This window comes from Oenanthe melanoleuca, chromosome 20 (assembly GCF_029582105.1).
Source record: "Oenanthe melanoleuca isolate GR-GAL-2019-014 chromosome 20, OMel1.0, whole genome shotgun sequence".
Lineage (NCBI taxonomy): Eukaryota > Metazoa > Chordata > Aves > Passeriformes > Muscicapidae > Oenanthe > Oenanthe melanoleuca.
The window spans coordinates 13,773,112-13,786,771 of record NC_079353.1 but is presented as its reverse complement, the minus strand read 5'-3'; the positions used below and the strand labels follow the sequence as shown (position 1 = coordinate 13,786,771).

Genomic DNA, 13,660 nt, shown 5'->3' with positions numbered 1-13,660 from the left:
AGTGAGGGTGAGGCACCCTCCTCACACAGCATCCTCCTGCAGGATCAGGCTCCTTTGGCCTTACCATGACAATCCTACATGTTTGTTTTACCTGAAGCCCTGAGGAAGAGCACAGGTTCTGCTATGCCCTGCCTATGAGCTGGCAAAGCTGTGAGGAGACCACTGCAAGTGTCCCAGCTCTCAGTGGCCATGCTGTGGTCAGCCAGTCACACAAACCAACCCTTGCCCTAACTCCACATGAGCTTTTGAAGGCTCATCATCCACAAAAGGGAACTCCTGGTCCCAGAAGGCAAGAAAGAGCTGCTGTAGTACACTGAGAAGCCCTTCTCCTGATGCTCCTGAGCAGTAAAGCTCTTCTTGGAGATAAAGAAGTAAAGAAGCCCTTCTCTGATCCTCAGGAACACCAAGGGCAGGGAGCTGAGCAGATGTTAGTCTGGCACACTCAGGTTACAATGTCTCCTGCCTCCAAGCATGGGGAGGAAGCCATAGGGCAGGACATGCACTAGTGCAAAGCACAAAGCTCTCTCTGGGCTCCCTGGGTGCCTCAGCAGTCACCCAGGAACCTGCTCTGCCATTAGAGGGACTGGTGGTGTTATTGGGATATGTTTGGATATGTATTTGTGGATCTGGGGTATTGCTTAACCCTGGTGAGTCTGAGAGAAACAGGAACATCTGAGGAGAAAGGGAGGAGCTCCCATACCTGGACTAGTCATGGGGCTGCACTGCTCCCTCCCCTCTGAAGAAGGTATGCACTGATTAGTTTCCTTTGGAACACATTTTTCTGGACTGGCACAAAGACAGACTTAAAAGGTTTTACCAACACCAGCAACCAGAAAGGAGTCACCAACACATGTCAGGGAACAACACTAGCTTGCTAAGGCTTGTCAGCACACTCATTGATTTTCCAGCATGGATCAATCTCCTGGCAACCACACTAGCTCAGGGGTAGGACACAGATGCCAGTGGGCTCAGATGGACCAGAAACATTGAGCTCCCTTCACAACAACTTGCTCCAAACCACAAAGTTGTGTTTGCCACTTACTGTAGCCCATTCCCTGCACAAAGTACTTGAAGGCTTCAGTCAGCTTGCCAGGCTGTGGAAACAGAGAGGGTGGCTTTAGTGCAAGCAGAACAAAGGCTCTGTAGCACCCAAATGCCATGGGAGAGTCAAGGTGTGTCTCACCTGAACCACCTGGGGCAGGCCCCCACAGTCAGCCATCTGCAGCAGGAAACAAAAGGCAGGTTGAGCTGTGCTCCCCTCCCAGAGACACCCCAGAGCAGCCAGCAGCACCCAGCCACCAGGGCTGAGAGCACACTGCAGTTCCCAGCACCTCAGCCCTACAGCCAGAGCAGGGCCAAGGTGCCACACCTTCAGGGACCTGCTGCTGAGGGAACCCTGCACCCATTGTCACCAAGGGACCTCAGGCCACACTCCAGAGGCTCAGCACCTTCCCAGCCACCTCTGGCCACAGCCATCCTGCCAAACCTGTCACTCTGCACTTCCATACAGCTGCTGTCTGGCACACTGCAGGGCCACAGGTGCACAGCCAGGAAAAAGGAGATGATTGCTGCAGACAGCAGGTGCAGGCAGGGCATCTCTGGTAACTCTCAGGGCTCTTCCCTGAGGGTTGAAGGTGGCCATAAAGCAGGGACTGGGGACTCCCTGACAAACTCCTCCTCTTCAGCTCTGGCTCCAGGGAGGAGAGAGCACAACCCTGAATGACTGTCCACAAACTTCTCAAAGCCAAATGTATGGAAAGCAAAAACCTAAGTGGAGCTGAGCAAGACCAGAGTCTTTATGCTGGAAGGAACCTCACTCACCTTCAGAAGGGTAGTTTTTGTTGGGTCAAGACGTGAATTGCATTCAACCTAGAATAAAGGAGAGAGGGACATGGTGTCACACAGAAAACTTGAGGCCTCAGAAGTAAAATGTGAAGCAGCTGCAGCAGGAGCAGTGGCTGTCTTCAGCAATGGGAGCTTCTCTGGGGCCAGGAAGGACTGGGCAAGAAAGCAGAGATCATGTAGGAAGTGAACAATGAATAAAAGATCCAGGAAGGAATGGCAGGTGTTCCATCTAAGGGACCTTGTGATGACAGGTCATGACTTCAACTGAAATCATCCCCTAGTTTTGGGATGTACTATAAAACCTTGGAGTACCTTCTGTGCTCTGACAGCAACAGGGAGGGAAGGAGACCTATGTGCAAAGCAGCATGAGGGAGGTCACTCAGTGCCCTGGCCAGACAAGGAGGCCATGACCATCTCCTCTGTAAGACTGCTGCAAAAAGGGAACAGGCAGGGGCTCTATAGGAGCAGCAACCTCAGCAGGGGAGGTTATCCTGGGCTGGGAACCTGGGCAGCCAGAAAGGCACACAAGATGCAGAACACCCTATGCTGTACTATTCTGTGGCAAGTAAGCAACAGGAATCTCCAAGGATGGTATCCTAGTAAAGTCAAAACTTGCAGACTTAATTTCAGACTTCCAGATCAAACAGACCAAGGCAACAGGCCATGGCCAGAAATGCTCTCCATGCATGGCTCCTAGGTTCAAGTTACTGCTTTAGGAGACTCCTACACTCTGCCACAGTTTTAGACAGCTGCTTTTGTTCACAGCCCCCTGGTCTCTCTACAATCCCTGGCTGAAAGGGAGGAGCAGCATCCACCACACCCACACTACCCTGTGCCATGCCCTGTTTAAGCTGTGCTGGGAGGGAAGTGGGTTATGGGTGTCTGCAGAGCACAGCAGCTCCTAAGTGCTGCCTTCCCTAAGAGAGCTCTACATGACTCCCAACCACAGGAACTGAAGTCACACTCAGTTATTTTTAATCCCCAGGTAGCCCCAGTGTAACAGCAAAACAACAGCAATTTGAGAGTTGAACCCAAGTGCAGGCAGCAGCCTGGCAGAGTCTGGGGAAGGATCCTGAACATTCTCATCCAGATTCTGCCATCCTCACCCTGGAGTTGCCCTGAAGGCCATTCAGGGCCCCTGAGCCTTGGCTCTCCATGAGTAGCTGCAGGACTGAAAAAGAGCTTGGGACAAAGGAGCACTGTCTGTAACTAATTGTGAGCAAGGTGAAAGCACTGCAGGGGGCTGAGTGACTTGTGGGGCTAATGCCACAAGAGGAAAGAGCTCATGGATACATACCACTGCTTCCACAGCAGGTGAGTTGTCACCAACAACAAGTAAGGCAGGGCACCTGGTCAAAAGCCAAAACAGAGGTGTTAAAGGTTGAGCTCTGTGAACCAGCACCATCATGAAAGGTTAACAACAAAAGGCACAGCAAAATCCCTGCCTGCCAACACCCTGGCATTTTGTTGTACCAAAACATTCTCTAGGGCTTGCAGATGCACCCAGACTGTGCCCTCCATGCACACCAACTGCCACTGCTGTTGCACACCTGTGCCTCTGACCCTGGCTCCTGGAGAGCCCCAGTGCATTATTAATGACAGGACTGCCAGACACCTCTGCCCCATTGCAGCTGGCAGCCCTGTACCACAGTCTGGGACTGCCTTGGACAGTCTTCCAGTGCTCGGGCTTGGTGCAGCTCTTCTGAGAAGCAACATGTTTTCTGCTGAAGAGACTGCACAGTCAGCAACAGAGACAGGCTGATCCAGACAACTTACTTGAGTGTTTTTGCAACCGTTTCGTTGACACCAACAACTGGTCTCTCAATTTCCAGGTCTTTACGACTGAAAGACAAAACAGAACAGTTCTCCATGAAATCTGCAGAGGAAACTGGTTATAATGGGGGCACACAAAATGCAACATGAGTGCTGGCTCCAGCACCCAGGCAACTGTGTGTGCCATGCCCTGAGCAGGAGCCCCAGCAGGCATCCCCAGAAAACAGGATCCATCTCATGGCATTGCTGTGTGCCAGAGATGAGCAGCTGAGGGTCTGGGGCAGGCAAAAGGGCCAGGCTTTGCTCAGGGTAACAGCTGAAGACTAGCACAAAGGTTCCCCTGATACAATACCCCATAGGATAATCCACATGGCACCAAATCTACTGAGCAGGGAAGCTCTGGGAGCTGTCTGTCAAGCAAAAAGGTATCCTGTACCTGTTGTATGAGGTGAGGAACAGCTGAAGGTTATCTTGGTTAATGTCCTGTGCAATATGAAGCCTGTATGTTTGGATCAAGTCTAGATTTGCTTGCAGTTCCTCCTGTACAAAAGCAGAAGAATTGAAAGACAGGAAACATAGTTTTCACAAGTAAAGAAGCAATGGTCATAAAAATGCCAAAGCATTAAAGTGTGTCCATCCACATCACTCCCTGTGAACAGTGACACCGGGCAGTGACTCCAGACTGCAAGAGGATCCCAGAGACAGGAGGTGTTCATGTGATGTGCTGTACATGCCATGCTTTGGGAAGGTGACTTGGCTTTTACAAGTGGCAGTGCACAAGCTGCTGCAGAAGTACAGGTATCCTGAGATTGGCAAAGTTAGCTCCCAAGCCTCAGTAATGCTGACACAGGTACAAATCACTCTGCTCCACTTATGCTTCATGTTTAAGAAGCAAAGTACATAATAATACTAATGAAAGTAATAAAGTAAAATAAATATGTAAGCTGTAAGACTGTGACTAAAGGGAAGTTCATATTCAGCACCCAGTTCCAAGAAGAAACTACATTCTGAGAGAGCCAGAGAGAGCAGGGAATGCAAGGAAGCACTACACCCAATGAAGGGGCCTGACAGTGGCAAGAGAACAGATGTGCACAGGAGGAAGCAGTGCTGAGAAACAAGCATTCCTTTCAGTGCTGATGGGTTGCTGCAAGAAGAGTCCAGGGCAGGGGCTGATCTGCTGTGTGGCATGTACAGTGTGCACTACCCCTGTCATTGCCCAGCAAGCTTGCTGGTTGAGAGACAGCCAATCCCAAACACAAGGCACTGCTGCATCCAAAGCTTTCAGGAGCTTTGCCTCTGCTGACTGAAACTGAAGGCTAAGATGAAGAGCAGAATGCAGCAGTTCAGCATCTGGACAGACACAAGATCCCACTAACAGCTCCCAGCTGACCTGTGCTCTACCCACAGCCCAAAGACTTCCCTGCTGGCTACAGAGAACTGGCTGCCACTGTTTCTGCAGCCAGTGTCCTGGGCACCACCAAGGAGCTCTATCACCAGTGCATAGAGTGCAGGCAGTAAGGGCAGGAGTGAGGATGTGTGTGCCCCCAGCATGCCATCCTGGATGTGAGCCTGACACAGAGAAAATGGTACCACCTGTGGCAACCCTTATCTGCTGGACCTGAACTATTTGGGAGCAGATACATATAGAAGGTATAGCTCCATGTACAGCTGCACAGGCAACATTAGCATCTGCTGGTACTTACATGGCCAAAATGATGTGCCAAGACAATGTCCACTATGTTGGTTGTCCAGCCTGAAAACTGAAGAGTGATTGTGAATGAGGAGGAGAGTAACAGGAAAATGCAGTTTCATCACACATTGTAAAACAGCTGTTCAGAGTAAAGAAAACAATGAAGAAACTATTCAAATTATATAAGAAGCAAATGCCTGAAGCTTGGGATGAACATGCAAAGCTTTAAAGAAACTGTGTATACACAACACAGCTCTCAAAAAAACTTGAAACTTAACTAACTTCAAGAGACCAGAATAAGAGAATTATTAAGAGATCTATTCAATATCAATCAAATGAAGCCTGCAAACAGAAGTTCTAAATCAGAGGAAAGCTGAGTGATCCAAGCAGTTCATCTGCATTTCTCATTCACATGATCACAGCCACCCCTGCTCCTATGGCAGAGGCCATACTATACCCAAACTAAGAACACTGCAGGGAAATTTCACTGCAGAAATGGAGTTGTACAGTTTCCACCTGAAATGGAAAAACTCCTGCATTCTGTTGGTTTTTTTCTCTCTACACACTGTTCATTAGATGCTGTGGGGAGCACATGTGTGGGAAAGCAGAATCTCACCTTGGATGCTGCCCAGTCAATCCATCCCTTTGCACATGGATCAACATTAATAAGAACAAGTCCTTCCACCAGGTCAGGGTGGCTGAGCTGTGGGGAGAGAGCAGAGGCACACTCAGAAGGATGATTCAGCCCACACAGTCTTGCAAAAGGTGCAAGACAAAGTAAAATGCAGACAAAGTAGGGAGCTCCTCTGTGCCAGGCAACCAGTGGTTCCCAGGAAGACCAGACTTGACTCAGCTGTGGGACTGAGGTGCCCCACATCACCTACAGCCTCAGCAGTGCCTTCTGGTGACCTGTGTACCTGGCACAGCTGCAGCTCCTGCTCAGGCCCTGTGTGCTACAGGGCTGGGAGCAGCAACCTTCTCTGCTCCAATGCAGCACCTCTGTGAGGAACCTGAACAGCTCCTGTGCCTGGAGAGCACCTCCTCCTCCTCAAGGAAGAGGCATTTCCCCAGTGGAGATGGGGCAAATGAGGGGAGTTAGTGCTGAGCCCCTGCAGTATGGAAAGCCTGAGCAGCAGGGGCACCTCTCCCCTGGCAGCCCCCCTGCTGCCCCCCACCTGCAGACACCCCCTCCCCTGCTCCATCCACAGCCCAAAACCCTCCAGGGTACCTTGGGCTGTCCCTGGCAGCAGGGCATGAAGCACTTAGAAGAACTGCTTGCAAACAGAGCTCAGAAATCAGAGGCAGCAGCCCCTGCTGAGCTCTGGGCTCGCTCCAAGGCTCTCCTGCCCCACTGCACTGATGTGAGGAGAGGGAAACACCTCTGTCCTCAGCTGGAAAACACCCACAGCCCAGGGAGTGTGGCAAGGGCCTTGTGACACTTTGCTGAGGACTAAGGCTGATTTGCACAAACTCTTCTTTAGCAAGGCTGAAAACTACCCAAGATACAGAAGGCAAGGAACAGTGAAACACCAGTGCCTCTCACTGCCTGGCTCAACCCTGACTGTAGGGAATGGAAAACAGAGCTTTGTGTAAGGAGCACAGCACAGGGGCTTGAAGAAATGAAGTGGCAACCAAACAACTGGCAACTCTCTGCACTCAACAGCCTGAAGCAAATTTTACTGAAAATGTCAGATTTCTGGGTTTCTTTAATGCTAACTCTGAAAGACTCAGGCAAATTCCTGGGCTGCCAAATGGAACCCACTGATTTCACATGAACACTGCACTAGAGAGAAATGTTTAAGGTACTGAAATAGAGGCAGCTCTCTTGTGTAAGGGTGCAGCAAAATCTGCTTCTTTCCAGTGACACAGCACACTCCTCATCAACACTGATTTCAGTAGATCACCACATCCATTCTTGGTGCCACAGACAGTGGACAGAGTGCACAGTAAAGCAGCCAGTCTCTGTGAAGACTCAAGACTGGCTATTCCCAGCACTCAGGATGGGCTCTGCTGACTCAAAGGCATCACATTACAATCCTTCCATGCCTGGCACAGCCTCAGAGTAACCCTGACTGCTCCAACATAACCATCTGGATGGAGGCAGCTCTCCCATGGCTCCCTGCACCCCTGCTGTAATTACTGAATGTTACTCTGCCCCTGCCCCACACAGTCAGTCTGATCAAGGATGCCCACAGCCCACATGAAGTGAAGAGATACATGCAGTGAAGAGATACTTACTGCACACCTGCTGAGGACATAAGCACCAGCTCCTAGGCCAATCCCAATGAAGCTCTTCAGGCTGAAATACAGGCATTTCACAGTCAGCACAGCTAACTTAGCTCAGCTGAAGCATCCCTAGAGGCAAAGCCTTTCCCCTCTGCATCCAGCTGTGCACTTATGGTTTGTTTTCATAACAATGCAGCAATGATGCACCAGCCATGAATTGCCCCATGTAGCAGACAGTGTCCCCAGCACAGAACCAGACAGGGTCACATTGGCTGGGAGATGCTTGTGCCTCTTGGGAGACCTCAGTGAGCCCATCAGTCATGGCAAGCAGAGACAGAGGCAGGTGCTGGAACAGCAGTATCCAGCTGGCTCACCCCATTTCCTTTCAGAGACTTACTTCAGGTGTGTCAGAACAGCAGGTAACATTTCAGCCAGTTCATCCATACTAGGATACTGGTATCTGAAAAGCAAGAGAGAACCTCCAAATACAGAGGAGCCTGCCAGAGGTTACCTTCCAGTTCCACTCAAGGTAGGAGGGACATCTGGCAGACATGTACACAGGTTATTAATGTGCAACAATTCTGTATGTTTCAGCTGTGTGGGTCCCATCCCTCAGAGCAAGACTAACAGAGCTTTAGGCAGTCAGACTGCTGTCTGACTTTGGGCAGTCTTTTGGGCAGTCAGACTTCTGTGGCAAGATGGACAGATGAAATACCAGCTCCATTGCAGTGCTGGGTTCATGTTCAAGTCAGGAAGGTGGTACCAGACCCAGCACTAGTTAGGGCTTTACCATGTCTTAGGAATTGGAGATTTCCCTGAATGCCCCTTGGGAAGGTTCCTCATCTTGCCATTTCCTCTGCTGCTGACACCTGCTTACCACTACACTTAGCTTGGCAGTCCCAGCTGGCTCAAACTGGGTGTTACCTCAACCCAGACTGGATAACATGGATCTCTGCAAAGCTCTTACCCAGATGGGAATGGAGGGGCTCCTTCCTGTTGGCCTGGTGCATCCACATGGCACACAGCAAAATGATGGGTGATCTCTTGCATGTCTTCAAAGTTAAAGAATGCATTAAAACAGGATTTGTCTGCAACAACAACAAAAATAAATTAGACACTTCTTTAAGTTTTATTGCAAGCCACCCTCCAAACAGCATGGCACACACCTGCAGGAGCTTAAGTCCCCACTGAGGGTGCTGGATGGTGCATGTGCTATGCCTCAAAACTGCAATGCAGCAGTGAGTCTCAGCAATGGAAGTGCCATGACTGGAGGGCAGGCAGACAAACACCAGTCAGCCTGCAGTGCCCTGGAAAGCAGGGTCTTGCAGCACCTGGGTACTCAAAGCACTCACAGAGGAGCACCTGTGTGAGCCTAACAGCACATTTTGGGTGGGAAGACTTCAAAAGAGCAACTGAGCCCACCAGAACATTACCCTACTGCTGCAGCCATGTAGAAGGGACTTGTTCACCTGCCCAGCAGCCAAGGAATGGATGCCCTATCACACAGTACAGCAAGTCAGCTGGAGCACTGTGGTGTTTTGGGTGGACCTAGTTCCACCTTTCCACCTTGGCCCTGCCTTTCAAGGGCTGCTGGAAGGGACAGGGGCCTGCCATGTTCTCTCCCTGGCAGCCCTTTATCTCTTCACCCTGGAATGACCTCATCACCTCAGCTCAGCTCAGGCCAGGCCTGCTACTCCCCAGGCCCCAGAGCAAATCCCACCATCAATCACTTTTCCAGGCTCCTGGCAGTGCAAGGGCTTACGGTTGAGGCCGATGTCATGGTATGTGAGGATGACAGGTCTGTTCCCCTTGGCCGTGCCCCGCATGGTGACATGAACCACTCCAAAAGCTGTCTCAATGTCATGTTCCTGCAGAGAGAGAAGGAGCCCCAGTGTTACAAGTGCTACCTGCACAGGGACCCTAGCTGAGGGCAGCAGCAAGGGCCTCAGTGCCCTTTAATACTGCTCTCCTAGCCACAGTCCAGCTCTTGAAATCACAGAATGGTTTGGGCTGGACCTTAAACACCATCTCATTCCATCCCCTGGCCACGTGCAGGGATGCATTCCACTATATCAGGCTGCTCCAAGCCCTATCCAACCTGGCCAATTCACAGCACTGTCAGACCTCTGCATCCAGTCTCTGTGTCCAACCACTGCCCAGAGTAACTTGCTTTTGTACAGATCTGCAAACGGTCGTCTGGGGCTGCATCTTTCCATGATCAAGATCTCTGGGATAACTATGGACTTTGGAAAAGCTGTGGAGATGTCAGGAAAGCTGGGTACACAGTATCACCTGTAGGTCCCTTCTCTCATCTCCACAAATCAAACATGCTCTTACAGAAACTGTAAAAAGCTCCAATTATTTTCTTGGCATTAAGAAAGCATTTGCTTAGCAAAAAGCCTCATGGATCAGCTTGAAGATGGGACATTACAACCTCAGAAGTATGTTTTACTGGTTTACATAAAGTACTGGTCCTGTACTTCTCAAGGATGTGCTGTGCAGCCACAGCACTGGACTCCAGTTTAGTGCTCTCCAAGCCTGCAGGTGTTAATGAGTTTTTTAAATAAACTGGCCACTTTTGGAGAAGGTGACTGGCAGTGCAGGTAGGTGGAAGGGTGAAACACAGCCAACTCAATGGAGAGAGCAGCAAGTGCCCAAGTGGCCAGAGCCTGCCACCCTCACCTGCACCACCTCATTCCCAAGGGCTGGGCTAGGGCTGCCACTAGGAGCAGGTCTCTGCTAGCTCTGGCACTTGCTAGCTTCTTCCATAAGCAGCTTGAGCTCATTGAGCTGGTAGGAAACTATCCAGATGCCTTTTTTTTTTTTTTTTTTTCTTAATTAATCTTGCTTTGTTAGACTTCTGCCAGGTCAGTGAGTTAAGAAGCTCACAGAGCGGTCTGGCAAATGCTGGTTCTGGCTCAGAGCCCAAGGGGAGTGCATGGGTGGCAGAAGGTTATAATAACCTTGCCCTGAGCACAAGATCAATGGAGGGGGGACACCTGCAGGGGACGAGGGAGCAGCAGCAAAAGGTCAACTATCAAACAAAGTACAAACACTAAACTGAGGCAACAATGAGAAAAGCACAGAAAGCAACAAAAGAGCTGATGATATTGAAATATGTCAGCAACATAATCTTTCCTGTAACTACATTTGAACTTACTGCTAAGTAAAGTAAAGTATGCTTTCACCAGGTAAGCTGCAGACAAGGTACTAGAAACAGGAACACACACTTCCCTTCAAGAGCCTCTATCCAAGCATCTCACTGTTTCACTCTGCAGCACCCTGCATTTGTTTCCCAAAGCTGAGCTTGGATCTCAGCTCTCAACTGGGGAAGGAAAAGTTTCCTTGAACTCATAATCAGTTCCTGGTTTCCTGCTTACTTTGACTTTGCAGATTGTGTAAACTGTGATTCAGGGGAAAGGACTACCCTGCTACTCTTTCAGTCACATCAATGACTCAAATACAAGGAATGTACACTTGTTGGAGGTTAGGATTTCTTTTCTTTTTTTCTCCTTTCTTTCAGGGAATTTTCTGACACCTGTTGCCTAAGAGATGATAACAACCGGTACTTAAGAGAGACAGAAGAAGTGGTCAAGGCGGGGGGAAGGGGGCAGCTGTCTCCTCCCTTAGCCAGGGGTTTTTCTCTTGGGAAGGGCAGAGATAAGGCCCTTTTTGGGATGCACATTTCTGGGAGCGGGATCCGAAGGGAAGCTGGAGGTGCTGCCAGGGGGAGAATTCAGCGCCCGCCCGAGCCCAGCCCGGCGCTGCTCCTCCCTCCCAGGGCGAGCCACGACTCCCCTCCCCTGTTTGTCTCCACATCAGCTCTCCTGTGTATCAAAGCCACAGGACAGCACGAGATAGAGGCTTAAAGCAGAGCCCAGGTATTATGCTCTGGATGATAACAACCGTCTACACTTACACAATACAACTGCTACCTTGAACTGCCCCCCAAAAGTTATTATTTAGTTACATATCCCTGGCTTATTACTCTTTCAATAGCAGTGGGTACCAGAGCTCTCAGTGAGAGAACAGGACCTCTGCAGGCTGCACCCTCTGTCCCTGACAAACACACTTTCTCCATGTCCTTGTTGACACCCTTCATAGGTGCCTAGTGAGATGTCCTGCCTGTGTCACACTGCATCAATGCTGCCCAGTCCCAAAACAACAATTCTGGCATGGTTTTTTTTTCCTGGCATTTGCCCTTGCTTGTGTAGAAGCGTTGTGTTGGAAAGTAGCAGACACTGCCAGACTCTGGTTTCTTTCTGCTCTTTGCTCAGGCCAGCTATGACACACTACATCAGTGTAGTTTGGAAAGAGATTCAAGGGCTGTTACCTTGCAGGTGTCCAATTCTAGCTAAGGTCTGAACACTTATCTGGTCTAGGGCAGGCAAGCAGTGATACAAGAAGGCAGGTGGAAAACATGGCCAGGAGAGAGCCAGACTTTTACAAACCTGCAGTCTTCAAAATAAGGGAGATGGACACTGCACCAAGCAGCACAATGGGGTTGCTTTCTTCTCTGTTCCTGATGAATGAGGATTAACTTGCTTTGCTGAAAGGCACAAGCCCTGTGCTGACATTGTCACTCAGCCCTTGCAATGTTAAGGTCTTATGCCTCTGGGTTCTTCAGCCCTGAGCCTATGCTTTCATTTTTCACTCCAGGAAAGTCTGACTCAATGTGTAACATACTTTGTTTACCCAAAGGCAGGTAAGTTTTGTCCCTGCTCCTTCCATCACTTTTTCCATACCACTGAAGAGTATATTTAAGCAGCACAAGTCCCAGTACAGACCTCCAGAGTGCTCCTCAAGTGATCTCAACTGTGAAAACAAATGCTGGGCTTTTTAAATCAGTATTTCATCCATCAGTGGATTTCTCCTCTGACTGCATGGTCTCCTAAGTCCTTTAAGATATGTCTTAAGACTCCTTTTGGTCCTGTCTCTTGGAAATTCAAGTAGGCTACATTGAATGAATTCCCTTTAACTTATATCACTACTGACTCTTTTGAAGAATTCCAACAGCTCTGCAGAGCAGGAATTCTTCCATTAAAAAAATTACATTACCCTTTCCTAATATTTATCAGAGTAATTGATCCAATATACTCTGTTAATTTTATCAGTCTGTCTGGTATAGGCCATTGAATTCCCAGAATTCCTCTGAATTCTGATCTGTCTTATAAAATGTCTGATAGATGAATCACTGGGCACCATGGCAGCTTCAACAGAGGAGCATAACCTCTCACTTATCATCTCAACTATTTAATCTTTAAACTTATTTAAATCTTCTGGGTTGATACTTCCAGTTCTGGCAGCCTGCTGCAAATGCATAAATACTCTTTTTGTAGAGCTTCTGCAGCAGGCACTGTGGGTTAAGGCAGGGTCTGCACTGACTCCCCACAAAGAACATTCCAGCACAGACTCTGAGTTGCTCTGCACCAAGCCTGCATGCAGAAAGAAACATGTTTTGTTTTTCTGCTATCAGTAGCCCTAAGCCTTCCTTCCAGATTCCATTCTGACAGATCTGAAACAGGCTGGGTTTTTCCATCAATCATCTCTCAAAAACCCCTCTGCCTGCTTTGTTCTGTTCATATATTTAATCTGCTAGAGTTTATAAAACCTCTTTTATTTTCTCTAGCTTTTTAAAAAATGCTTTGTTTATAATAGCCTCCCTGCCCTTCTGTTAATCATGCTGGCTTTCTGGCACCATTCCTTGTCTCTGCTGTAATGGATGATGGGCATTTGCTCTCTGCTTACTTTATGTTCAACTATCTTCTCTATTTCTGTGCAGGCTTTGTTCTGAACTTTGAGTTCAAAACTAGTCAAGTTTTCTATGGTTTGCTGGTTAGTTTTTTTCCTTTTCCCCAAGGATGTTGATCTGGAATACATTATGGTTCCCATTGCAGAGCAGCTCTTGGAAGGCACAGAATACATTTCCCTGCCCCCAGAATCATGTCAATGATGCTTCTCAGGCTCTGGGGCTCCTTAACCTGCTGCTCCACAGAAATTTGTGGCTAAAATGCAGTGTTGTTACCATGTAATGGATGCAACTTCTATTGGCTGGCTTGATGACGAAGTGCCACTGGAAAGAGTCCTTCTCCTGTCCCTCTGCCCTGCCCCATGTCCAGCGAGCTG

At 49.1% G+C, this 13,660-nt stretch overlaps 1 protein-coding gene across 4 annotated transcripts in view; it reads right to left on the bottom strand.

The window, feature by feature from the left end:
* Positions 1-13,660, bottom strand: part of NDRG3 (NDRG family member 3) — a 47,366-nt gene that overhangs the window by 2,735 nt on the left and 30,971 nt on the right. For all 4 annotated transcript variants that reach the window (XM_056507617.1, XM_056507615.1, XM_056507618.1 and 1 more), the window contains exons 4-15: positions 9,297-9,402; positions 8,502-8,622; positions 7,932-7,994; positions 7,547-7,607; positions 5,925-6,011; positions 5,322-5,378; positions 4,055-4,158; positions 3,622-3,687; positions 3,143-3,194; positions 1,822-1,869; positions 1,184-1,219; positions 1,043-1,094 (exon numbers count right to left, since the gene is read on the bottom strand). In XM_056507617.1, the coding sequence (XP_056363592.1) occupies positions 1,043-1,094; positions 1,184-1,219; positions 1,822-1,869; positions 3,143-3,194; positions 3,622-3,687; positions 4,055-4,158; positions 5,322-5,378; positions 5,925-6,011; positions 7,547-7,607; positions 7,932-7,994; positions 8,502-8,622; positions 9,297-9,402 (853 nt within the window). The remainder of the gene's footprint in view (positions 1-1,042; positions 1,095-1,183; positions 1,220-1,821; positions 1,870-3,142; positions 3,195-3,621; positions 3,688-4,054; positions 4,159-5,321; positions 5,379-5,924; positions 6,012-7,546; positions 7,608-7,931; positions 7,995-8,501; positions 8,623-9,296; positions 9,403-13,660) is intronic.